General features: G+C 39.0%; 1 protein-coding gene across 2 annotated transcripts in view; it reads left to right on the top strand.

The window, feature by feature from the left end:
* Window positions 1-25,971, top strand: part of Hmbs (porphobilinogen deaminase-like protein l(3)02640) — a 39,558-nt gene extending 13,587 nt beyond the window's left edge. For both annotated transcript variants that reach the window (XM_071673304.1, XM_071673303.1), the window contains exons 3-7: window positions 78-211; window positions 1,504-1,639; window positions 7,651-7,832; window positions 11,043-11,240; window positions 15,334-25,971. In XM_071673304.1, coding sequence (XP_071529405.1) covers window positions 78-211; window positions 1,504-1,639; window positions 7,651-7,832; window positions 11,043-11,240; window positions 15,334-15,702 — 1,019 coding nt within the window. In that variant the 3' untranslated portion in view covers window positions 15,703-25,971. The remainder of the gene's footprint in view (window positions 1-77; window positions 212-1,503; window positions 1,640-7,650; window positions 7,833-11,042; window positions 11,241-15,333) is intronic.
* Window positions 25,972-27,588: the final 1,617 nt, after the last annotated feature.

Here is a 27,588-nt window from a genome sequence, read left to right as displayed (position 1 = left end):
ACTTTGAACTTGGTACCTGATTATACTCTAACCTACCTTTTGTTGTGTTTATATTTTCCCTTTTTTATACTTTCTAGTGACAATGAAGACCAAAGGAGATAAGATCTTGAACTTAGCTTTATCAAAGATTGGGAGCAAGAGCCTCTTCACAAAGGAGTTGGAAATAGCTCTTGAGGAGGGATGTGTAGACATAGTGGTGCATTCTCTGAAGGTCAGTCACTGATGGAATATCATCTGAATTGATCTGGTACCCATTGTTTCTCTAGAGTGTAGCCTTTCTTTATTGTTTGCTTTGTTCCACAACATGGTGATATGTTAAATTAAGTGGATTTTGTAATATTTATAAGGGATTGTTATTAGACATTTTGTAAAGTTTATTTCTATTATTTCTTTTGGTAAGATATTTGGTTTTAGTTTCATATTACTGGTTAGATTATAAAACTATACCAGTGAGTGTAGGAAATATATTGTTCATGTAGAATTTGAGTTAAAATCTTGGAAACTTGTTTATGGAGATGATAAGGGGAAGACCATTTGATTAAATAAGAGGGGATTAATTCAAATAGAAGCTTAAGAAGCTTGTGAAGGAGTGAGCAAAGTTGAGAAAGATAAGAGAACAGTATTTCATAATCTTACCTTGGCAAATGAGATAGATAGGTGTTATCAATGATTTTTAGAAGTGAATCATGTTAAGATAGAAGGCAAATACAGAGATAAAGTGAGTGTTATGCTGTACCACCACATTCATTAGTGTCAGGGATGATTACTGGACAGTGAATCTAATTGGGACAAACCACTGTAGCAGAGCTTGGCTAAAAGGTTTTTGTTTGAAAAGTAAGTCACCTTCCCTCTGTTGTTCCCACCCCTTTTAGTCACCTTCTACGATACGCAGGGAATATGTGGGAGGTATTCTTTCTCCCCTATCCCCAGGGATAATATGTAATGATACTAGCATAATATTTATCATGTTTGTCTTTGTAGTACCTGAAAGGCACTACTGCATAGGTAGAGGATGTGGGTGGTCTTCAACCTTTTAGTATACCATTTGACAGTATAATTAAGGCAGAAGTATCCTTGGCTCATTATTATACTTGGAAAATAAGTTACAAGTTTAGGACACTCACATCTGATGCTCAAAGGTAACCTGAGGATGTGAATACTATCTCACTTGCTCTTGATTAAGTAACATGATCAGGAAAATGCTATGCAGTTTGCTACTAGGAATAGAAAGCTTCGAGGAGGAACAGAATGATCTTTCATTCCAAACTTAACTAGTTTGATGAAATTAAGGTTATATGACTTGTTGCTAATGTCAGTTATCTAATTGTCAGTGGTGGTTGATTCATTGTAATTCATATGTGAAATATTCAGTAAATTGCATTGTCCAAATGATGCCAGGACAAAGATTTAAAGGTAATAGTATTGTCTTTTTAAATCAAAGTCCCTCAAATCAGAAATATCTGCTGCTCTGCTCATAAATTTACATGTAAAGTATTTTTGTAGGACCTTCCCACGACTTTACCTGAGGGCATGGTAATTGGGGCAGTGTCGGAGCGTGAGGACCCTCGAGATGCTGTAATTATGCACCCCAAGTATGCAGACTGTACCCTGGCGACCCTCCCTAAGGGTTCTGTTATTGGTAAGGCCTCTTGTTAGTTGTTAGCATATTGTTACCATTATGACTAAAGCCCTCTGCATTATGATAATTTTTTTAGGCTTAGATTAAGTATTGCATGTCCATAGGGTATGTGGGGAAGCTGTACACAATATGTATACTGTATTTTATTTACAGGTGTTTATTTGGTGGGTTTTATTGAATTATTATTAAATAATCAGTGAGGAATGGTTGACAAAAAGGATATATGAGCTAGAGATGGAGGGAACAAGGAGAAACAGAGACCACGTTGGAGGTGGAAAGATGGAGTGAAAAAGATTTTGAGTGATTGGGGCCTGAACATGCAGGAGGGTGAAAGGCATAAATGGAATAGAGTGAATTGGAATGATGTGCTATACTGTGGTCAACATGCTATCAATGGACTGAACCTGGGCATGTGAAATGTCTAGGGTAAACCATGAAAAGGTCTGTTGGGCCTGTAGGTGGATAGGGAGCTGTGGTTTTACTGCATTACACATGACAGTTAGAGACTGAGTGTGAGCGGATGTGGACTTTCTTTGTTTGTTACCAGGTGCTACCTCAATGACGCAGGGGGTGGCAAGGCTGTTTCCTTAGGTGCGGGGTGGTGCCAAAAATGAATGAAGGCGAGAAAGTATGAATATGTACATGTGTATATATGTACGTTTAAGTATATTTGGATGGTATTGCAGTGGAATTTATTAAAAAAGGGGGTGACTGTATTGTTGACTGGTTGGTAAGGTTATTTAATGTATGTATGACTCATGGTGAGGTGCCTGAGGATTGGCGGAATGCGTGCATAGTGCCATTGTACAAAGGCAAAGGGGATAAGAGTGAGTGCTCAAATTACAGAGGTATAAGTTTGTTGAGTATTCCTGGTAAATTATATGGGAGGGTATTGATTGAGAGAGTGAAGGCATGTACAGAGCATCAGATTGGGGAAGAGCAGTGCGGTTTCAGAAGTGGTAGAGGATGTGTGGATCAGGTGTTTGCTTTGAAGAATGTATGTGAGAAATACTTAGAAAAGCAAATGGATTTGTATGTAGCATTTATGGATCTGGAGAAGGCATATGATAGGGTTGATAGAGATGCTCTGTGGAAGGTATTAAGAATATATGGTGTGGGAGGCAAGTTGTTAGAAGCAGTGAAAAGTTTTTATCGAGGATGTAAGGCATGTGTACGTGTAGGAAGAGAGGAAAGTGATTGGTTCTCAGTGAATGTAGGTTTGCGGCAGGGGTGTGCGATGTCTCCATGGTTGTTTGATTTGTTTATGGATGGGGTTGTTAGGGAGGTAAATGCAAGAGTCCTGGAAAGAGGGGCAAGTATGAAGTCTGTTGGGGATGAGAGAGCTTGGGAAGTGAGTCAGTTGTTGTTCGCTGATGATACAGCGCTGGTGGCTGATTCTTGTGAGAAACTGCAGAAGCTGGTGACTGAGTTTGGTAAAGTGTGTGAAAGAAGAAAGTTAAGAGTAAATGTGAATAAGAGCAAGGTTATTAGGTACAGTAGGGTTGAGGGTCAAGTCAATTGGGAGGTGAGTTTGAATGGAGAAAAACTGGAGGAAGTGAAGTGTTTTAGATATCTGGGAGTGGATCTGTCAGCGGATGGAACCATGGAAGCGGAAGTGGATCATAGGGTGGGGGAGGGGGCGAAAATTTTGGGAGCCTTGAAAAATGTGTGGAAGTCGAGAACATTATCTCGGAAAGCAAAAATGGGTATGTTTGAAGGAATAGTGGTTCCAACAATGTTGTATGGTTGCGAGGCGTGGGCTATGGATAGAGTTGTGCGCAGGAGGATGGATGTGCTGGAAATGAGATGTTTGAGGACAATGTGTGGTGTGAGGTGGTTTGATCGAGTAAGTAACGTAAGGGTAAGAGAGATGTGTGGAAATAAAAAGAGCGTGGTTGAGAGAGCAGAAGAGGGTGTTTTGAAATGGTTTGGGCACATGGAGAGAATGAGTGAGGAAAGATTGACCAAGAGGATATATGTGTCGGAGGTGGAGGGAACGAGGAGAAGAGGGAGACCAAATTGGAGGTGGAAAGATGGAGTGAAAAAGATTTTGTGTGATCGGGGCCTGAACATGCAGGAGGGTGTAAGGAGGGCAAGGAATAGAGTGAATTGGAGCGATGTGGTATACAGGGGTTGACGTGCTGTCAGTGGAGTGAATCAAGGCATGTGAAGCGTCTGGGGTAAACCATGGAAAGCTGTGTAGGTATGTATATTTGCGTGTGTGGACGTGTGTATGTACATGTGTATGGGGGAGGGGGTTGGGCCATTTCTTTCGTCTGTTTCCTTGCGCTACCTCGCAAACGCGGGAGACAGCGACAAAGTATAAAAAAAAAAAAAAAATGTATATGTATGTGTATGGTTGTTTAATTTGTTTATGGATGGGGTTGTTAGGGAGGTGAATGCAAGAGTTTTGGAAAGAGGGGCAAGTATGAAGTCTGTTGGGGATGAGAGATCTTGGGAAGTGAGTCAGTTGTTGTTCGCTGATGATACAGCGCTGGTGGCTGATTCTTGTGAGAAACTGCAGAAGCTGGTGACTGAGTTTGGTAAAGTGTGTGAAAGAAGAAAGTTAAGAGTAAATGTGAATAAGAGCAAGGTTATTAGGTACAGTAGGGTTGAGGGTCAAGTCAGTTGGGAGGTAAGTTTGAATGGAGAAAAACTGGAGGAAGTAAAGTGTTTTAGATATCTGGGAGTGGATCTGGCAGCGGATGGAACCATGGAAGCGGAAGTGAATCATAGGGTGGGGGAGGGGGCGAAAATCCTGGGAGCATTGAAGAATGTTTGGAAGTCGAGAACATTATCTCGGAAAGCAAAAATGGGTATGTTTGAAGGAATAGTGGTTCCAACAATGTTGTATGGCTGCGAGGCGTGGGCTATGGATAGAGTTCTGCGCAGGAGGGTGGATGTGCTGGAAATGAGATGTTTGAGGACAATGTGTGGTGTGAGGTGGTTTGATTGAGTAAATAATGTAAGGGTAAGAGAGATGTGTGGAAATAAAAAGAGCGTGGTTGAGAGAGCAGAAGAGGGTGTTTTGAAATGGTTTGGGCACATGGAGAGAATGAGTGAGGAAAGATTGACCAAGAGGATATATGTGTCGGAGGTGGAGGGAGCGAGAAGTGGGAGACCAAATTGGAGGTGGAAAGATGGAGTGAAAAAGATTTTGAGTGATCGGGGCCTGAACATGCGGGAGGGTGAAAGGCGTGCAAGGAATAGAGTGAATTGGATCGATGTGGTATACAGGGGTTGACGTGCTGTCAGTGGATTGAATCAGGGCATGTGAAGTGTCTGGGGTAAACCATGGAAAGTTGTGTGGGGCCTGGATGTGGAAAGGGAGCTGTGGTTTCGGGCATTATTGCATGACAGTAAGAGACTGAGTGTGAACGAATTGGGCCTTTTTTGTCTTTTCCTAGCGCTACCTCGCACACATGAGGGGGGAGGGGGATGGTATTCCATGTGTGGCGAGGTGGCAATGGGAATGAATAAAGGCAGACAGTGTGAATTGTGTGCATGGGTATATGTATGTGTCTGTGTGTGTATATATATGTGTACATTGAGATGTATAGGTATGTATATTTGCGTGTGTGGACGTGTATGTATATACATGTGTATGGGGGTGGGTTGGGCCATTTCTTTCGTCTGTTTCCTTGCGCTACCTTGCAAATGCGGGAGACAGCGACAAAGCATAATAAAAAAAAATGATAAGATAATATATCCCTGGGGATAGGGGAGAAAGAATACTTCCCACGTATTCCCTGCATGTCGTAGAAGGCGACTAAAAGGGAAGGGAGCGGGGGGCTGGAAATCCTCCCCTCTCGTTTTTTTTTTTTTTTTTTTTTTTTTTATAATTTTCCAAAAGATGGAACAGAGAAGGGGGCCAGGTGAGGATATTCCCTCAAAGGCCCAGTCCTCTGTTCTTAACTACCTCGCTATCGTGGGAAATGGCGAGTAGTATGAAAGAAAGATATATATGTGCATAGATAAGTGGATTGGTCTTTCTCTGTCTGTTTCCTGGCACTATCTTGCTGATGTGGGAAATGGTGATCAAGTATAATTATTATAAAAATTTCAGAAACTAATGTCTTTAGATATTATTCAGTTTTGTGTTTTGTGAATAAGGTTATTGTAGAGATATTGTTTATATTCAATTACTGGTTGATTTTATTGTTTAACTAATTACTATTTTCATGTGAATACTATAAAGACATGATCATCTGTGCAAATTAAGGAAGTTTAACATTTTGATAGTTTCAGACAAATTATTTGATAATAGAAAGTGCCGAGCATGAGTATTTAACCCATTTCCTACAGTAGACTTAAAACCTGAGGTTACCCCATATGTGTTATGCACAGAGTTTCAGATTGAGGTAGAACAGTGTGGCTTCAGGGATGGTAGGGGGTGTGTGTAGCAGGTGTTTGCTTTGAAGAATGTGTTTGAGAAAGAAAAACAGAGGGACTTGTGTATGGCAGTTATGCCTCTAGGGAAAGTGTATGATAGGTTTGATAGAGATGCATGTAGAAGGTGTTACAGATATATGGTGTGGGAGGAAAACTATGGTATTGACTTGAGTAATGCCATCTCAGTTGATAACTCTAACCCCTGAACCACAAGAAATGTCATTGAATCTTCTATTATTAGATACACAAAGAATTGTAACATTAATGAAGGTCTATACAAATTGGATAGCCTTATTGTTGATGAGATTTGTAAACAATTCCCTTTCTTGTCCACATTACAAATTCTGTGATACACATCTTACCAGATTTGAACTCACCTGACCTCCATTTGGGTGGTCACTTGTTTATCAAATGGCATCCTAGCTATATCTCTTCCCTGTTTATCAACTGATATAAATTTTTTCATTTTATCTCCCTTGATGATGTGATCATTACACAAAAGTGCACTATGGAACTTATGTTTCATTTCCATGTGGATGAGAAGGAATTTACTTGATCACGCACTCAGTTGTGATCTTTTCCAAAATTTGGTATGTTTGAAGGAACAGTAGTTCCAGCAAAGTTATATGGTTGTGAGGCATGGGCTGTAGATAGGGTTGTATGGAGAAGGGTGGATGTGTCGGAAACAAGATGTTTGAGGACAGTATGTGGTGTGAGGTGGTTGGATTGAGTAAGTAATGAAAGGGTAAGAGAGATGTGTGGAAATAAAAAGTTTGTGGTTGAGCGAACGGAAGAGAGTGTGTTGAAATAGTTTGGACATGTGGAGAGAATGAGTGAGGAAAGATTGACAAAAAGGATATATGTGTCAGAGATGGAGGGAACAAGGAGAAGCAGGAGACTAAATTGGAGGTGGAAGGATGGAGTGAAAAAGATTTTGAGTGATCGGGGCCTGAACATACAGGAGGGTGGAAGATGTGCGATGAATAGAGTGAATTGGACTGATGTGGTATATCGGGGTCGGCGTGCTGTCAATGGACTGAACCAGGGCATGTGAAATGTCTGGGGGTAAACCTTGGAAAGATCTGTGGGGCCTGGATGTGGATAGGGAGCTGTGGTATCAATGCATTACACATGACAGCTAGAGACTGGGTGTGAATGATTGTACTTTTTTTTGTCTTTTCCTAACGCTGCCTCAAACATAGTTCTACGAAAAAAAAATTTCAAGTGAAATGTATATGGGGAGTGCACACATGTCAAAAGTAAGATCATATTATGTAACGTGGGAAAGTCTCCACCCATTTTATTGATTGTTACACAACAAGTGGGTAGGAGAGGAAGAGTTAGAGAAAAAGTTGTCTCCGAGTACTCTGGAATCGATATATCGCACTTTAAGTGTCCACAGCCCGTATTCATGTATTTTGTTAAATGTACCTGATATATAACAAGACTCCACAACATTTTTCTTAAGAACACAGCTTTCATTTAATAATTTATAGACTGGTGGCTGTAAGTTTTTATCATGTAAATTTTAATTGATTATTTTTTTTCCCGAAGAAAATTACATAGCCTCATATCCACTTATCCACTTATGAGCAAACTTATTACCTCTGTATCTACAGGTACTAGCTCCTTAAGACGCAGTGCGCAGTTAAAACGAAGGTTTCCTGATCTGATGTTTGAAAGTGTACGGGGAAATCTGAACACACGTTTCCGGAAACTGGACAGTGCAGATGACTATGCTGCCCTAATTCTTGCTGCTGCTGGGGTAGTCAGGATGGGATGGAAGAACAGAATCTCTCAGGTTAGCAAAAGATCCTTGTTCTATTTACATGCAATTATTGTTGATGGAACCTTAAACCTCTGTAGGATGATAACAAGCACTGGTGCACCACATAACACTTTGAAAGTAATGATCATACAAACTGATGCTGATTGATGCGCCACTGGTCTGTTTAACCCTCACGCTATGAAACCCTTAGGTTATAGGGATGCCCCTGTTATGAAAGGAGTATCAAGAAAAGTTTAGGAAAAACCAAGCAATCAAGCAAACTTAGCTTGTTTGGCGCTGTATAGGCATAAAGTTTGCATGTTTATCAGTGATGCTTTAGCTGCTTTATCACTGCTAATAGTGCAGAGTATGTCATCACCTTGGTACCTGACTACAAACACACACAGATTACATAATTCTTGCATGTATTTGTTTTCATCTAATGATAGTAACATACTTCATACCTTCAGAATCACGATACCCTGTGAATAATAGGTAATGATTATGTAAGATGGTTTGCTTCACACCGTAGAGTTTTTTGCCTGTGTCTTATTTATATAATTTTCTAGGATATCTTTTATTGATTATGTTAGATTTACATAGCTTTCAGATGTGTACATTATTCATAGCTTCATGCACAGTTTTATTGTTCACTGCATAATGTCCTAAGCATTTACATAAATGCCTGTCATCACTTGTTCTAGAACACTGCTCTTATATGCTTTATGTCACAGTCAAGATCACTTTCTTGTTATGGTTAAAATCACATTCAGGATCCTTTAATCAGCATCACTCTCATTAGCATCCCAGGGAAAATCACTAATTTGCCAGACTGAACACACATGGCTGCACAGTAACTTAGGGAAATCAACAAGCGAACATGCATGGAAGGGTCAGGGCCATACCTTCTCCCTGTGTGTTACATGGATAAATGGCACAGCATGTCAGGCAGCAAAGATCGCTACTTGCAGTTTCCAGTCACATATGGCATCTTTGCTTTGTGAAAAAGTGTGTCTTTGACTTTAAATGAGAGAGGGAAGAGGCAACATGTAAAAGGATGGTTGCCGTAGTTGTGTTAACATAAAACTATACTTGCAGAAGTTTTTCTTTCTTTTTCTTTTAAACTATTCGCTATTTCCCGCGTTAGCGAGGTAGCGCTAAGAACAGAGGACTGGGCCTTTGTGGAATATCCTCACCTGGCCCCCCTCTGTTCCTTCTTTTGGGGGAAAAAAAAAAAGAAAAAAGTTAAGTGGGTAATATACAAAAATTGCTGAAAAACCTTGGAGATTTAAGATGCTCATAGATTGCATTGAATAGGGCTTGCCTAAAATTTGGCTTCATATTATTACTTTATATATTGATAAGATTATATATCTTAGGTCATACCTCTTGTGGACAGTGTCTCATAATACCATCCCACTTGTGTGATTTAGATAAACCCAGTTAGTGATTCATCTTCTTCGACTATGACATAACCCTCTTTCCCTACCCATTCTTATGGATGGGAGGATCATACTTGACATCTCTTATGGAGGCAAGACAATGCATTAGTAGAGATCTGAGCCTGCATTTCTGTTTTTTGATAGTAATCTTTGATAAAACTTTGCTACTGATTATTTGTTGAGAGATGTAAGTTATACAAATTTGATAGTGATTACTTATTGAGATATTAGGAAATTTCCAGTGTTTTTAATGAGAAACTCTTGACTTCTAATTTGTGCACATATACAAGTTTTTGAACTTGCATGCCTTTCCTATCTTTGCAAGGTTACATCAGGAATACACAAACAGGTGATTTCATGTTCGCACATCCAGTCTCTGCCTGTCATTTATAATGCTGCATAACCACAGTCTCATCCACATCCATGTACCACAGATTACTCTGTGGTTTACCTTGGTTGCATTGCATGCCTTGGTTCAACCCAGATCCCAGAATACATTCTCCAGTTCTTTCTTTTAAGTATAATCCTGTTATCCACCTGTATGTTAAGGCCTCATTATTCCAAAGCCTTTACTTCATCCTCCCATATTCCTCTCTTTATTCAGGTCCCTTTTGCTCCCAATACCTTTGACACACATGTGCTTTCATTGTCTGTATCTTTGCACTCATCCTTTCCATATGCTTGAACCATTTTAGTACACCTAGAACCATTTTAGTACACCTAGGTTGGCTCTTTCAGATTGACAACACTGACTTCCACACCTCTCTCTGACAATATCATTTCGTACATAATTGGTCTAATTTGCACTGTATATCTTTAGGCATTTCAAATCAGTGATATCCTTCCCTTCTTTTGCATTCATGACCCATCTTTGCCTTTACAGACAATGACCTTTCCATCCATGCACTTAATGCACCTAGGACCTTAAGACTGACTCCCACCATGTGACTCATTTCAGCTCCTGTGATTTTCATCTGCTGCCATATTACGCATCATTGATGCAGACCCATTTTTACCAGGAACCACTCTCCCTCATCCTCTCCTACTCATATAAATAGTCTAGCTATCCTGGCTGTGATGGCAGGGTCAGGCTATTGAGAGAAACCAGGAGTTGGTGACAAAGTTTGTGTGAGTGTGTGAAAGAAGAGAGCTCAAGATGAATATAAACAAAAGTATGGTAACTAGGTGCAACACTGGGTTGAGATAGGATGTTTTGAGTTTAAGTTTATATGGGGATGATATTTAAGGAGTAGTGCTTTCAGTACATGGAAGTGGATGAAGTAGTGGCATTTTGGTGAATGAAATATCACAAAGAGGCTATCATTTGTCCATGACATTGCCTCACTGAAACAGGAAAAGTAATCAGGTACAGAAAAAAATATGAAGATTGAAAATAAGGGGAAAAAATAGAGGGAGTATGGTAGCAAGTATATGCAAGTATGAAAGACTTTTTGATAGCTGAGATAGAAGCATTTTGAAGATATTCTGCTTTGATATCCCTATTGTATGGGGTAAAGGTGCACTGGGTAACAAGACAGTTTTGATTATTAATTATATGAGTAGCATGTCTATTAAGGCATAAAACTTGAAAGTAGACATTTTTGATATAAAGATAGCAGACAAAATTGGCTACTATAGAGTAAGTGTAAGAATAGTTTACTTAACTTCAGAGATAAGCAGATATAATCTCTGTTCTCAAAAATTTTTGAAATACATGAGGTCTATTCTAAATCACTGCTAAGTTTATGATATGATTAAGTACATTTTGTACCTATTCTACAATTGCTTTGTTTCTTTGCAGTATCTAAATGATGACCTTTGCATGTATGCAGTAGGCCAAGGAGCATTAGCAGTAGAGTGTCGAGAGGGAGACTCTGCTACGTTGGATCTGCTTGCTCAGGTAGCTGACCCCACTACCACTGTTGCTGCTGTTGCTGAGAGGGCTTTCATGCGCACATTAGAGGGAGGATGCTCTGCTCCTGTGGCTATTCACACCAAGGTACTGTATATCTGAAAACACGGTTCATCCAACCATTCTTCTTCCCTTAATTGTTATTGCATGTCACAGCACAGCAGTGGATTTTAATTACCACTCTCTTTCTTACAGATTCTTCCACAAATCATTTGATTTTCTCTTCATTTTATTAGGAAAATGCCAGAAAATAATGTAGTCTATCATGAAAGATGATAAAGGCCTGGCAGTACATAGGGAGTATGGTAAACTGGGCCAGTGACTTGAATTGGAAACTATTGTAAAGTTAGACAGTTATTTAGATTGGTAGACACAATCATACCAACAGTGAATGTTTAGTGTAATAAGATTCCAGTCATGGATAACATTTTAAAGGTTAAAAATAAATGTATTGTTGCTACTTCATAAGAGAGTTGTCTGCAATAAAAAAAATTCTTCTGTGTGTGTTCACTGTTTCCTGCCCAAGTGAAGTAATTTCAAGAACAGATGACTCAGCCATGGAGAAAATATACTCCTTTGACCCCCCCTTATGTTCCTTTTTTGGAAAAAGATACAGGAAGATAGGGTTTCTATTTCCCTGGTCCCACCCCTTGCAGTTGCAGTCTGTGACACACAATAGATACATGGGCAGTCTTCTTTTTCCTGTCCCCAGGGTTAATGATGTATTCAGTTGATAATATTTTGAGATAAGTTATCATCCTTAACAGACCACTGGCAGAGGGCAGTTTTAGTGCATTGTTTTCAGATTGTTATACAAAGAACTTTTGGATGTGAATATATTGAGAGGGGCAGAAGACTGAATACTTTATCATATCTTGTTGGAGCCAAGTGTGAAAGCTGATGGTGGATTAAAAAAGAGGAAAGGACGTACATGTGAAAGAACTGGTGAAAATGAGAAATCTTGAGTGAGTGGCCTTTATGAAGAGACACTAAGAAAGATTAAGTGAAGAATGGCATAGGGTTAGAGTAAATAAAACTTAAGGAGTAGAAGAAGAATGAATGTTTTCAGGAAAGAAGTTCTTGAGTGTTTGGGTCAGATATGTGGCAAGTGGAAGTGAGACATGGACATAAGAGGAAGGGTAAGTGAGTGTGGAATGAGGAAGTTGAATTACTAGTGAAAAAGAAAAGGGAGGTGTTTAGATGGTAGCTGCATGGAAGGATTGTGAATGATCAGGAGGAGCACGAAAAAGAGTGGTGGTGGGTAGCCAACAACCATGGAGGTATATTACCACAACTACCTGCTTGGCTATTGGGAGGGTTATTGATGCCTATGTAGTGGTTGTCAAGTTGTACTTTTGCCCCCAGGAGCTGTCTTTTTGTGCTTCACACACACACAGACTACTGGCATTCTGACCACAAACATACAGTCTCAACTTGTCATATATATATATCACTTGGCAACTCGTAACTCACACAGATTCATTCTTTGTAACTAGATTTTCCTGCAGTGAGCACTATACACTTGCCCTGCCTTTGGCAGAATCTTAGGATCAATAGATAGAAGTAGTAGGTAGGAACATTTAGGCAGGAGCTTTAGGTAGAGACATTAGGTAGAAGTAGTAGATAGGAACTGAAGGCAGGATCATTAGGTAGAAGTAGTCAGTAGGAACATTTGATAGGAGTCTCTGCAAACACTGCACTAGAGTTGCCTTATTCCTGTGGCCTGCTGAGGGTGAGGCTAAGAAGTGGCCCTGGAGTTCACTAGTCATGGAGACTGCTGCCACAGATAGATATAATTTTCCCTCTTAAACTCTGTCATCTGTTCTTGAAGCTACCTTGCTCATGCAGGAAATGGCAAACACGAATTAAATAAAAACAGATAGGTATTCAAAGGAAGTGTAATAACCTCTCCTCTTCATCCACTGATAGGTCTTTCTGGTCTTTTGCTGATGGCATCAATAGAAACTTCTATCATACTACCTTTTCTTAACTTTTCTGTTCTAATGGTACTATAGTTGTCTCTCTTGTAGACAGAGCAGCTCTATTTCATTCTATTTTCTCCTCGAACTCTACCTTGGTTGAATCTAATATTCCTTCACATCCTGATGCTCCTCTTACTTATCCAATGCCTCTTCCCTTAATTTACTTTTGAATCGTCCAAAGAAAGTTTTTCTCTATGGACACAAGCAAGGCTTCTGGTCCTGATGGTATCCATCCCCATGTATTGAAAGTGTGTGCCTCTGAACATGCACTTGTGCTTGTTTGTCTGTTATTTTTTTGTTTGAATACCAGAACTTTTCCTTCTTCCTAGAAGCATACATTAATGCAACCCATCCCAAAGAAGGGTGACCATTTTAACCCCGCTAAATATTGTCTGATATTTATCATTTCCAAAGTCTTTGAATCCCTCAACCCCCTTTTCATAAGATATCTTTAATCTCGCAGTCTTCTGTCTGATCTTTTTGATCTTAGTAATGTCTGGTCATTATCCCTGAAAGATTTTAGGGAATCCTTTGTAGTTGCCCATGGTACTTCCAAAGCTTTTTACAGTATGGCATTGGGCTCTAATCTCTTTGCTCCCCTCTTTTGGCTTCCCTCTCTCTCTTTGTTTCTTTATATCTAGCTTTCTCTGTGGGTAATCTGTCTCTGTGGTTGTTGATGGTTTAGCCTCTCCCCTTTCTTGCCATCAGCAGCAGTGTCCCCCAATGTTTTGTCATGTCTCCTACACTTTTTCTCCTTTTTATCATAGTTTACCATTCTTACAAATAACCAAATGCACTGATATGCAGAGGAGTTATCACTACATTCCTCCACATTCTTCAGTTCTGCTCCTTCTCACTCATCAACATATTGTCTCAACACATCTCCTGTAATAAACTCAGACTTGGATAGGATATCTCCAGTGGGATGAATGAAGTATGGTCAGGTTTAATGCCTCTAAGTCCCAGTTTCTGTTCATCTCTCTATTGAAGATTCCTCTCAACTCTCTGTATCAATGTTTTGCAATTCCTCCTCATAACCTGATGTATTACTGTAACATTCACTGTATCTTGGGAACCCCATGTTACAGAAATAGCTAAGTCTGCCCCAAAAGAAACTGGGAGTTCTGTTGAGATGTCGAAATTCCTTTTCTTCTGGACAGTCGCTCCATTTATATAAGAGATTGATCCGTCCTTGTATAGAGTACTGCTGTCACATCTGTAGTGCTTCTAGCCATACCTCCATACTTGACAGTCGAGTTGAAAGTGGGCTAACTTATCACCTCTTATAGGCTAACTTCAAAACTTTACCCGCTTGCCCTACACCGCAATGTTGGTTTACATTCCCCTTCTATAGCAGGTATTACTTTGGTGTTTGCTTCTGAGAGCTGGCTGCTTTTGTGCCCTACCACTAGCTAGACCACACAGTACTTGGTAAGCAGCTGTGTCATATTAATGTGTGGCTGTTGGAAACTCAAGGGTGTGCCATTTTGATAACACCTCGAAGTGTTGGAATTCTCTTCCCTCACATGTCTTTCTCAGTAACTATGACCTGTCACCTTTTTAAAAGACAGGTTTTTCACTTCCTCCAGAAGTCTTAAATACTTTCCCTTGTTCCTCCAGAATTCTTAAATACTTTCCCTTGTCTCTTCTTTTTACCTTTTATTAACACACCTCGAAGCGTTGGAATTCTCTTCCCTCACATGTCTTTCTCAGTAACTATGACCTGTCACTTTTTAAAATAGATTTTTCACTTCCTCCAGAATTCTTAAATTCTTTCCCTTGTCTCTTCTCTTTCCCTTTTATTAACTTCTCTCTATATTTTGATTGAGGTCTTACCTTGATGTGGACTTTTGTCCGTGACTGGAACCTCCATTGTGAAAAAAAGAAATACTTTTGCTTCTTTTGTAGACTCGGATAAGGTAATTTTTTTTAATGTATTTCAGATTTTTTTTTGCCTTAAAAGTTGTTGCCCTAGTTTTGATATTGTTAAAACTGGTTATCCTGTCATGAAAAAGTTCTAAGCATAGTAAGTCTTCTAGAAGTTTATCACCATTTAGGTAAGGAATCTCTCAAGTTTATTTTATCATAGTCATATTTTCTCTTTCTGTAGGGGATGTTCATGAGTACCATGCAGATGTTATGATGATAATGCAGTTGTTTTCCTGGTTAGGAACCAATAGTTGTGATTGACATTGCAGGTGACTGAGAACAGTGTGACTTTGAAAGGTGGAGTGTGGAGCCTTGATGGTTCAGAGGAACTCCTTCACACTATGTCAACTGCATCAGAGGAACAAAGTGCTTCTTCAGACTCCACTCCACCCCTTACTAAGGTAGCTAAGACTTCATCCACCTTCTGTGGGATAGTTCCTCTTCCAGGTCACAAGGGCCTCATGGCCGAGGCATACCAGCTTGGTATATCTCTTGCTCAGACACTGCTAGGTCGTGGAGCAGACAAGATTTTACAAGCTGCCAAGGCTCAAAATGCTGTGAATATTCCTCCTAGTAACTCTTCCACATCCAGTGATAGTGTAAGGGAGAAAGAAGCTTTATCTGTAAATGGTTCATAGATTTCATGTTATAAATTTTTCATAAAACAGTTGGAAGAAATTTTTGTTACTCATTTGTGTTTTTTTCAAAAGCTCTAATTTTCTGTGAGTGTTTGTAGGGAGCCTGTACACACTTGCAAGAAAATAAGGGCTTTAGAAAAAAACAAAAAACAAGTAGTGAAACACTTGTAAAAGAACGTCTCCATGTCATACAAAGATTCATTTTATTAATGTTTACGTGATACTGTACATTGTACACTTTTTTATATTTGTTGTTAAAGGTATCAGTGATGTTACTGTCACTGCTTAGCCATTTTAAAAAGATGTATATTAATCTTTTAATGAAAGTATGAATGTCATTAATGAATTTCAGATAAGCTCTAAGAAATTTATCGTTGTTCATTATCTTGTAAATATCATGAAGTTGTTATAGAATGGTGTTCCATATATTTCATTGTTGCTTATGTATATATATTTTTTTACCTTAAATCAGTGCCTTTTGATAGAAGGTAATAATTGTATAAAAATGTATAAACAATTTCCCTGAATAATATATAAATTTGATGTTTGTGTTAGTTTCAGAGTAGATGATCAACTTTAGCTCAGATCATTTTCATGAATCACTCATTTACTTCATAATTTGCCATGGTAGAGTAGATGATACCACCAGATGCATCATTTTATCCCAAAGGAATTTAACCATTTACTTCATTCTTCATAAAGATCATCTTAGTCGCTGAATGTATCTTGTGATGTTACTGGACTCCACTTGCATGAGGTTAGACCGTAAAGGAAGAGCCACCATCAGTGAGGTTGTATCATTGTCTTTGGATGAAAAGAGGTACAGTCTCTTGAAGGAATTCCTCATTCTAAAGGAGTCCATCATTTCCCTGCTTATGGGTGTAGTGCAGCCTTAAAACTGCCAGATCTTCATGAAAGGGGTGTTTAGGATATGTAATAATATATTTTAGAATAATATATTTAGAATTACCTTCATGTACTATGAGCCAGATGTCCAATTGTAGATCAGTAGTAAGAATTATGTGGATCAGCTTTATCTTGCCAGTTCATCACTGAAATGTTAATTGATAAGCATGTTCTACTTTATACAGACTGGGTCAGTGTCTAGCTGTGGGAAACTTTACGTACTTCATAATCTTGGGATTAAAGTACTAAAGAACTAGGGCTTACAGACTGTGCAGCTCCTTCCATTGGCAAGAATGGATATAAGTTGATAAACATTTCTGCAAGCTGAAAAATTAAATTTGCAGTCCAGTGCCTTGGTGCAGTAACTGTATTGAGAAAGATACCATTGTGGATATTATTATCACTTAGAAGCTTTGCAGAAAGTATTTTGACTCATTAGGATTTATTTAATGGATGTGACAATATTCTAGATTTCAGGTGTTATTTTTGGTGTTTTCAGGAGTCTGAGATTAGTGACTTGCAAAATATTTCCATAGGTGGGTGCTGTTTATGTGCATAAAGGCTGTGCTTATCATATGAAATGACAGAATGCAGTGCATATGATGTGAAGAAGATAATGTGTGTATGCTATTGACTTGGTAGATGATTTTAAATAACCTGTCATTTGTGCATGTACAGAGAAGTTTCAGTGATCCACAATGGTCACTGATCATTTGTAAGTGGCAGTAGTGCATTTCACTACTATCGAGGCATTTAATACATCTCTTGTACATGCAACAAAAAGTATAGGATTGAATTTGAATCTCCTTGTGCAGCTGTCAAGCAGGTAGAGAATCTAGATAATTGTAGTTTTGCTGTAGATAAGGAGCTTAGGTTTTGATTCATTATAAATGAGAGCTAGAGATTAAATATAAGAAACTTATGTCATTCTTCATCTGTTCCTGGTGCCATCTTGCCATGCAGAAGATGGCAAACAAGTGTAGAAATTTGTTTTTCGAATGTAGTCTTTTGATATTTTAGGTTTATTATTAGTAATATGAAGTCATTAGAAACAAAGCCATGGAATAGTGTGTGGTGATTGGCTGTGGTTGATGGACTCTAATTTTTGTGCATTATATGTGATAGCTAGATAAGGGATGTGATCAAATAAGGTATTTCTTTTATATGTTCCTGATGCTTCAATGCTGAAGCAGGAAATGTCAAAGTCCTGTATGAAGAAAATATTGTGGAAGTGAAATGCTCTGCAGGAGTAAGTAGTTCTTAACACTCTTTCAAAGGGTTTGCACTCTTTATCCACCCCAAAGCAAATCAGACAGATACAGGTTCAAGGTGCAGAGCATGCAAGCTTACATAATTTTGTATGCTGTTTTTGTTGTACATTAATTGTTTTTAAAATTTATATACGAATGTAAGTTAATTCCCTATCATGTGACGGTGAATAGATTCGCATCATATGATATTTCCCTAATGATGTGGAAAAATTCCACTCCACCTCCATCATCTCTGCATACTCCATCATTAACACTAACTCCACCTCCAACATTACCACAGCTACACCTTAAGTATTATTAACAATAACTTCCCTACCAATATCATCACCATTCACTCCACCACTGACACCTACTCTAATTATACTATCAACACACACATTACAGGTAATTGTACTGTACTTACCATTGAGGTCCTACTTGGCATCTGTGGTCTACCGATTGAACTTTGTGATACAATTGATGACTCATTGACATTTAATGAATTCTGTGAGTAAAGATTGTAATTTTTTGAAATGACAAATTATGGTAATGTGACATTGTTGACTGTATTTCTGCATGGGAAGAACTTGATGACATTATTGATTAGGTGTTTATTCTAGTCTTCAGATAGATGAAAAAACATGTGAAGGTAAGTTATTTATTAGTTTTATTTTACATACTTGTTTACTGCCTCCTCCATAGAGAGAGAACACTAGGAACTGACAAAGAATGGCCTCATTTGCTCACATCTTCCTATCAACATCTATACCTTACAGACTTTCCTGTAGTTTCCCCAGTCCCCATGTTTTGCCACAGTTCAGCCCAGTGACAATATGTGAGCTTCTGCTTCCCACGTAGCTCCAGTTTTCTCTGCCCCTTGCATGCCTCACACCTCCCTCCATGCCTAGATTTCAGTCACTCAGGGCATCTTTTATTCCTTCCTTCCATCTCCTCCTCGGTTTCTCCTTTATCCTTGTTCCTTCCACATCCAACATGTACTGTATGACCTCTTAGTCAGCCTTTTGTTGCTCATCCTCTCCAGATGTTTAGACATTTCAGCACACCCTCTTCATTTCTCTCATACATACTTTTTGTTATAGTACGATAATTATGTAGTATGATATACATTTTCATTATGATTTATTACAATGTGGATGGTAGGCTCCAGTTTAAGTATATTATACAGTGAATGTATGCAAATGTGGTTATTCATTTGTTCTTGGCTGTACCCCACTTCAGTGACAGCAGCAACTGGGTATAGAAAAATGATTAATGCTGTATTTATGTATAAGCTTATATGGTATGCAGATCAAATGAAATAACTGACAGATTTGGCAATCATTGCTTTGCAAAAAGTGCTTTAAGAACCTGTGTAGTGTTTAAGAAAATATTGCTAAACATAGAGTGCCCATAAGACTGTCTGCCACCCATATATTTTCAGAGGCAACACAGTTAAGGTTTATTGTGAGTACAAGCATATGATGTTCTCAGGATGAAATTATTGTACACATAGTTGCTGAGACTTGCATTTCTGATGTTGTGAGTGCCAGCAACCCACCTCAGTATGCCTCAGGTTACCTTAAGGGAAAGATGTTCTTTAACCTTTCAGGCTGTCACTTCATTTTAAGAATTTCACTTCTGGGCACTGTATTTCTTCCAACTGTGCTTCGAGATGGTTGGCTCCTACCTTTCTGAGGAGAAGCAAGCTGGAATTCTCATCTGGGTGCAAGAAAATTTGGTTATACATGAGATTTCTACGTGCACTGGGTGCTCGGAATGTATAATTAGGTGGCTGCTTCCTGCAACACCTCATCAGTGTCTAGCTCATTCAGATCAAAACCCTCTGTACCCAAAACATGGACATAGAATACCTCAGGAACCATGGTAATTCCATTTTCATATGTCTTCAGATGGTAATCAAGGCCAGAGATGACATGTCAAAGAAATGTAACGCAAGCCTTTGAAAATGTAAGGGGGAGGCAGACAAGGTCTTTTGCAGACTCTGTAGTATGTTCACCCCTTTCCCAGTCCATTAGGTTAGTTTTGTTCTGGTATTTAGTTGTTGATAGACTTCACCTGCAAGTTGTAACACCATCAGAGAGCAGCCATTTTTAGTGAGGCTGTACCATCATCAGCAGACTGAAAAAGGTACAGTGTTTTTGAGGATCTTCTTTGCCTGAAGGAGCCCACCTTATCTTGCTCCCACATGGACCAGTATCAAAATTGTAGGAATCCAATAAAAGGGTTCCTATAGTTACATAATGATAATACCATTCACATGATTTGCCATTGAAACAGTTTTACAATAAATGCACAAATGGTCAAAGTCTAAGAACGAATTTTAGATACCCTCAGTTATTGTAGTAGGCAACTCAAGTACTTATAGATACTATTCATTATATTTTTAATTTTATGTTCATTTTGCCATATTCTCTGTACAGTTGTCATACAGACTGCTTCCCAGCTGATACACAGGCGGGGCAAAATATTGTGAAGTGTCAGTTTTTGGATAGTTTACTTTCAAATATGGCAGTTAAGGAGAATTAATTTTATCTTCAGTTTTCTCAAAGTAAAATGTGCTAGTTTCATGAATATTTTACGCATAGGATATAGAAGCAAAGTACAGCAGGTTTGTACATTAACACAAGATAGGGGATCACTGCAGAGTGTGTTAACCCTTAAACAGTGGCCAACAATTAATGAGGTGCTCTTAGAGGATGGCAGCCAACAACAGATAGTTCTACCTATTTCTGCCCTTGTGTATATATCCAGTTGACTTACTGTACCGCTAGTGGCCTGTAGAGGTCTTTTCCATAGCTAAGAAGACTGAAATAGATCTGCTTTCCTCCGTGCCTGTACTACTAATATTGTAAGTGTATGGCCACCCGCCTGAAGGTCATGTGTATTAGATGACCTCAAAAAATACGTAGATTGTTGGGTGACATATGTTAGTAGGAGAAACCCTTATGCATTGATTGGTGAGGACAGAGAAGAACCACTTGAGAAATTTGAAGAAATAAGCGACTTAGAGAGTAATTTTATTGAGATTATGAAAGATGTAGGGACGGCATCCACACTGAATGTACATTTGTGGAAGAAATTATGTAAACAAATGTGTTTAATTTCTCTTTAGGTAATTTTAGGGTAACATATGATAAGTATAGAGCTTGAACTTTTTCAAATGATAAAACACATCCAGTATCCTCCTCACTCATGCAAGCCACCTACTTTGTTTTACACGTATGTATTGTGAAGGTTGTAATATTCTGACAGTGAGGAAGTGGAGTAAGTCTTTTGAAGGCCTGTTGAATATTTTTGATGGTAGTGTGGTAGATGTTGACTGTTTGGATCAGGTTGGTAAGTGAATTGAGAATCATGGAGAGTGGTTTTGTGAGGAGGGAAGAGGTAGTGAAATCGCTTTATGTAAGATGGATTGTAGCAAGGAGAGGATGGTGTTATTGTTGAATTTAAGATTGGTTACTTAGGATTTTCATTATGTATGGATCTTGGTGAGGCCTGAAGATTAGCAGAATGCATGTATAGTGCCATTGCATTAAGACAACTGGTATAACGGTGAGTGTTCAAACTTCAGAGGTATAAGCCAGTAGAGTGTATCTGATAAGTTGTATGGGAGAGGAGTGATTGAAAGAGTGAAGGCATGTACAGAGCATCAGACAGAAGAAGCAGCAGGGGTGTGTGTTGTGGTTCTAAGGGAAGGTACATCTGCAGCAGGGGTGTTTGTTGTCATCATGGCTGTTTCATTTGTTTATGGATGGGTTGTGAGGATGGTAAATGAGAGTGTTAGAGAAAGGGGCAAGTATGCAGTTTGTAGGGGATGAGAGGGCCTGAGAAGTGTCAGTTGTTTGTTGATGGTAAAGCACTGGTGGCAGAAAAGCTACTGAAGTTGGGGACAGTTCCGAAGTGTGTGTGAAGGGAGGAAGTTGGAAGTAGATATGAGTAAAAGCAATTAAATTAGGTTCACCATGGTTGAGGGACAAATCAGTTAGGATATGAGTGTGAATGGAGAAAAATGGAGAAAGTGAAGTGTTTTAGATAGCTGAGAAAGGACTTGGCAGCTAATGGAACCATGGAATTAGAAGCGAGTCTTGGAGTGTTTAGGGGGGCGGAGGTTCTGGGAGCATTGTAGAATGTGTGGAAAGAGAGATCATTATCTAGGAGGGCAAAAATGGGAATGTTTGAAGGTGTAGTAGTCCCATCAGTATTATATGGTTGTGAGGCATGGGCTATAGATGAGGATGTGTTGGAAATGAAATGTTTGAGGGCAATATGTGGTGTAAGGTGGTTTGATTGAGTAAATAATAAAGTGGTAAGAGAGAGGTGTAGTAATAAAAGGGGTGTGGTTGAGAGCGCTGAAGAGTGTGTGCTGAAATAGCTGGGACATGTGGAAAGAGTGATGAAGAGAAGATAACAAAGAGTATATTTATCAGAAGTAGGGTGAACGAAAGAAGAGGGAGACCAAATTGGAGATGGAAGGAAGGAGTGAAAAAGATTTTGAGTGATCAGGGCCTGAACATGCAGGAGGGTGAAAGGTGTGCATAGGACAGATTAAATTGGAGCAGTGTGGTATACAGGGATTGATGTATTGTTAGTAGATTAAACCAGGGCATGTGAAGCAACTGGGGTAAACCATATTAAAGTCTGTGTGGCTAGGTTGCGAATTCAGCTTAGAATGGATGTGAGTGAATGTGGCCGTCTTCATCTGTTCCTGGTCCTGTCTTGCAAATGCAGGAAATGGCAGCCAAATATGAAAGAAAAAGGAATATTTATTATTAACCACAAACACTGAATTTTTTTTTTTTTGTTAACCCCCCAAAGGAAGGAACAGAGAAGGGGGCCGGGTGAGGATATTCCCTCAGAGGCCCAGTCCTCTGTTCTTAATGCTACCTCGCTGAGTCGGGAAATGGCGAATAGTATGAAAGAAAAAGAATAAGAGTAAAGGGATTAGTGTAAATAATGAAACAAATACTTTTCTATTGTCCCCACCCTTTGTTAGCCAGTCTCCCTGACATTAAATGTTCGTGTGAAAGGTATGTTATTTCAGAATTTATTCTTAAATTTACCACCGACACTGTGCCTGTTTATGAAGGAAGAGTACTGTCAGAAAAGTTAAATAGAAAGAAAGAAATGTCTTCTTCACGTCTTCCTCACTTATCAGGATTTGTTAAGCATATCATACATACCCCCTCTGTGTAATCACCTAGCATGACTTTCTGTGTATTTTCAGAATTTTTTATGCTGATTGATCATTTTAGTTTCCTTTTTCATTGTGTGGTGGCCTTTCTGGACCATGCCTGCTGTTTAAGGTTAAATGTGATCCATGTAAACATGTACATTATGTTTAGCTCTTAAGAGGGGATGAAGGAACCAAAGGCCAAAAAATAGATGGAAAAAGAGCTCAGTAACTATTAAACTTTTAAAAAGGTTCTGAACTATAAGACCAATGGTGTGGTATGTGCTTCCCAAATCTTAGCCACATTATCTCTGATGATGTGTTTGATGCTTTCTTTTACATCATGCTGGTATGCAAGGTTTGTAACACCAAGACCTAAGTTGTCCATGATTTTGACCTTTTCTTCCAAAGATGTTTATGGTTCTAGGAAGGGAAGACTAGGAGAGAGAGAGATGTCCAGGTCACCTTGGTATATTTAAACTTGTGAACAGATTTGGTTATTTTTCTTTGGGAATGCATTGTGTTGTGTCTTGTGTTAACTTGAATTTTGCGAGTGCTTTTGCACACTGTGATGACGAAAAATCATTGTGCGAAAATGCATTAATGCACAACCATTCTGTAATACCTGTTTTATGGCTCAAAACTTAGCAAAAAGCGTCGATATTGATTTGATGTATTGTAAATAGCAAGCACAAGTATATGACATGGATTTTGTTGTGCAGTTTGTACCTGGACAAGCACAAATATAAGACATCTTGATTTTGCTGTGCAATATATACCATAATAGGATATTTATTTATTTTTATCTGATGCTGTGGTCAGCCTCCAGGTATCTGTTACCATATATCATGAATTTGTCCATAACTTTATGGGGTTCAGAGCAATTTATAAGATAAACCACTGTCCAGAAGGTCAGTGGTGAATTTAGCACTGCCACAGAATGTTTTATCTTTATTTTCACTTGCTTTACTAGACAGCAAACCATAGAGACATAGACCCGTGACCTGTCAGAAAGTATATCTTAGACATTGTAAGTTGGAATGCAGAGCTTATTGGGAAACCCCAACACAGGTGGGCACTAAAAGCTCACTGCTTAGAAGTTGACTTGAATCATCTTGATGTCAGACATATTTTCTTGGATTACTGGAATTTGATCCCACACTACCATGCATGGCAGCCCACATAACCGTTGGTAGCAAACCAAGCAGCCCTTCAGTTAGACCTGACTCTTTTTGGAGTTAATATGTTTGTGGTACCGGAGTTGATACTTGAAATTGTCAAGTGTATGATGAGTGTGGGTAGTTTCTTTATTCTACATGGAGAAGAATATTCACATTATTTTTGATGTGATTAAAGACCATGAATTTTTCAAGTCCAAGTAATGTGGTAAGCCTTGAAAAATTGAAATATCAAAAAGAAAAAAGACACATAAGTTTTACAGGTTTTGAGTTTTGTTACTTTTTCAAGCTTCAAATGTTATATGAACCAAGCTTTGCAAGTTGCAGAAACTTAAAACTTCAGTTTTTATGCTGCTCAAGCTTCATGTCTTGCAGTCTTAAAAGCTTCACATACTACTTAAGTTTTACTAGATTTAGGTGCTATTTTTGCTTCACATTCCAAAGTTGCACAAGTTCTGTGAGCTGCTAAGGCTTCTCAAGTTTTTTATGCTTCACCTTCTGCACAATTCTTTTAGGCATCCACTTGGTGTTCATATTCTCTGACTTGCTTCTAAGAAAAATTCAGCACTCGAATTTGAAATGTGTAATGGTGACTGAACAGATTTTTTGTGGATGTTAGACTTTAAAGTAGCCTCAATTATTGTAAAACTGAAACATCTAAAACTCCAGCTAATCCACATGGTCCAGATGTTAAACCTTCAGCTTAAGTGCATGGCTGACACTGATGCTAGTTTAGCATTCAGCAGAGGTTAGGCATTCTAATTCCCTACTTCAGCCTGCTGGTGGTTTTGTGCCTGTGAATATTAGCCTGAGTTTTCAAGTGTGAAGATGCAGTTATCGGATATGTTTAGTCTTTTTTTTTTTAAAGATGGAGTAATGAGCCCTAACCTTATGCAGCGATATCACAGGACCCCCAATAAGAACCCACTGCTGTCCATCCAAATTGGATGGCATGAATCAAAATATTAATCATTACATTAGCTCTGATAAGAGTAATTTTTTTGATGAAAGATCATTTAGAGAAGGAAGCTTTATAACTAGTATAGTTTTAGGTGACATGTAAACCCAGGGTCTCGGTTTTAAATAGAATACCTCGTTCTGTTTATACCTTTCATTGGTTCCTCTTGTGTCTGGTATAGAGAAACGTGCACACACTGTAAACACATTATTGCCAGAAACAACAAACTTGTATGAATTGGAATCACAGAAGTATAAGCAGTGGGAGTTAACTGAAAGAGATTTGTAACATAGGATATTCAACATTCTATATGAAAGATTTACTCATGTTGAACCTGAATCTCAGTATACTGGAAAGAGTCAGCCATATGTCAGTGTAGTTGTTGAGGACCTTGTGTAGTTCACTGTCAGTTTGATATTGTAAGTCAAGCTTGCACACAAGTTGTGACTATGTACACCATTTGCTTATTTCGACTTTTAAGTATTTTAGACATGTTCTTTAGGAAAAAACGAAATGAAGCAAAATTAGAAGCACTATTGGAATGAAGCTGTTGGATGCCTTGGGTGACTAGGTCTGGGATACTGAATACACTGTAGTCTTCAAATGTTTTCGGTGTGTGATTCACTGAATCTAAAAGTTATACATATCTCTTATTAATTTTAAATTAATTAGTCTGTTACCTGTTCTGTTTTGCATTTCTTATTCAAATTACGTTAAAGAAATTGCTTGTTAGGTCAGTAGAAACTTTATTGTAAAGCCTGTATGAACAAATACAATGCACTGTTAGATTATTGTTTTATTCATAATCATCTACAATTAACTGAAAAATTAGGGAACCATATAGAAATTTCTTTTTTACCACTTCCTTGAAATTCTATCACATGAGAAAGGAATATGTATTTCAGACATGGTATGAGAGTAGAGTACTCAGATATCTAAAGAAGTGTTGTAGATATCGGAGTGGATTTAGCAGTGGATGGAACCATGGAAGTGGAAGCGAGTCACAGGGTGGGGGAGGGGGCAAAGGTTCTTGGAGTATTGAAGAATATGCGGAAGGCAAGAATGTTGTCTCGGAGAGTAAAAATGGGCATGTTTGAAGAACTAGTGGATCCAACAATGTTATATGGTTGCAAGGCATGGGCTATAGATAAGGTTGTGTGGAGGAGGATGGATGAAATGTTTGAGGACAAAATGTGGTGTGAGGTGGTTTGATCGAGTAATGAAATGGTAAGAGAGAAGTGTGGTAATAAAAAAGAGTGTGGTTGAGAGAGCAGAAGAGGGTGTATTGAAATGGTTTGGTCACATGGAGAGAATGGGTGAGGAAAGATTGACGAAGAGGATATATGTGTCAGAGGAGGGAACGAGGAGAAGTGGGAGACCAAATTGGAGGTGGAAATATAGTGAAAAAGATTTTGAGCGATCAGGGCCTGAACATACAGGAGGATGAAAGGCGTGCAAGGAATCAAGTGAATTTGAACGATGTGGTATTCTGGGGTCAACGTACTGTCAGTGGATTGAACCAGGGCATGTGAAGCATCTGGAGTAAACCATGGAAAGTTTTGTGGGCCCAGAATGTGGAAAGGGAAGTATGGTTTCGATGCATTACACATGACAGCAAGAGACTGAGTGTAAATGAATGTGGCCTTTGTTGTATTTTCCTAGCGCTACCTCACGTGTGCGCGCAGGGGGAGGGGGTTGCCATTTCATGTGTAGTGGGGTGGCGTTGGGAATGGATGAAGGCAGCAAGCATGGATGTTACATGTGTGTGTATATATATATATATATTATATTATTATACTTTGTCGCTGTCTCCCGCGTTTGCGAGGTAGCGCAAGGAAACAGACGAAAGAAATGGCCCAACCCCCCCCCATACACATGTATATACATACGTCCACACACACAAATATACATACCTACACAGCTTTCCATGGTTTACCCCAGACGCTTCACATGCCTTGCTTCAATCCACTGACAGCACATCAACCCCGGTATACCATATCGCTCCAATTCACTCTATTCCTTGCCCTCCTTTCACCCTCCTGCATGTTCAGGCCCCGATCACACAAAATCTTTTTCACTCCATCTTTCCACCTCCAATTTGGTCTCCCTCTTCTCCTTGTTCCCTCCACCTCCGACACATATATCCTCTTGGTCAATCTTTCCTCACTCATCCTCTCCATGTGCCCAAACCACTTCAAAACACCCTCTTCTGCTCTCTCAACCACGCTCTTTTTATTTCCACACATCTCTCTTACCCTTACGTTACTCACTCGATCAAACCACCTCACACCACACATTGTCCTCAAACATCTCATTTCCAGCACATCCATCCTCCTGCGCACAACTCTATCCATAGCCCACGCCTCGCAACCATACAACATTGTTGGAACCACTATTCCTTCA

This window comes from Panulirus ornatus, chromosome 18 (assembly GCF_036320965.1).
Source record: "Panulirus ornatus isolate Po-2019 chromosome 18, ASM3632096v1, whole genome shotgun sequence".
Taxonomy (NCBI): Eukaryota; Metazoa; Arthropoda; class Malacostraca; order Decapoda; family Palinuridae; genus Panulirus; species Panulirus ornatus.
The sequence above is the reverse complement of the archived record's forward strand: the minus strand, read 5'-3'. Positions and strand labels throughout refer to the sequence as shown.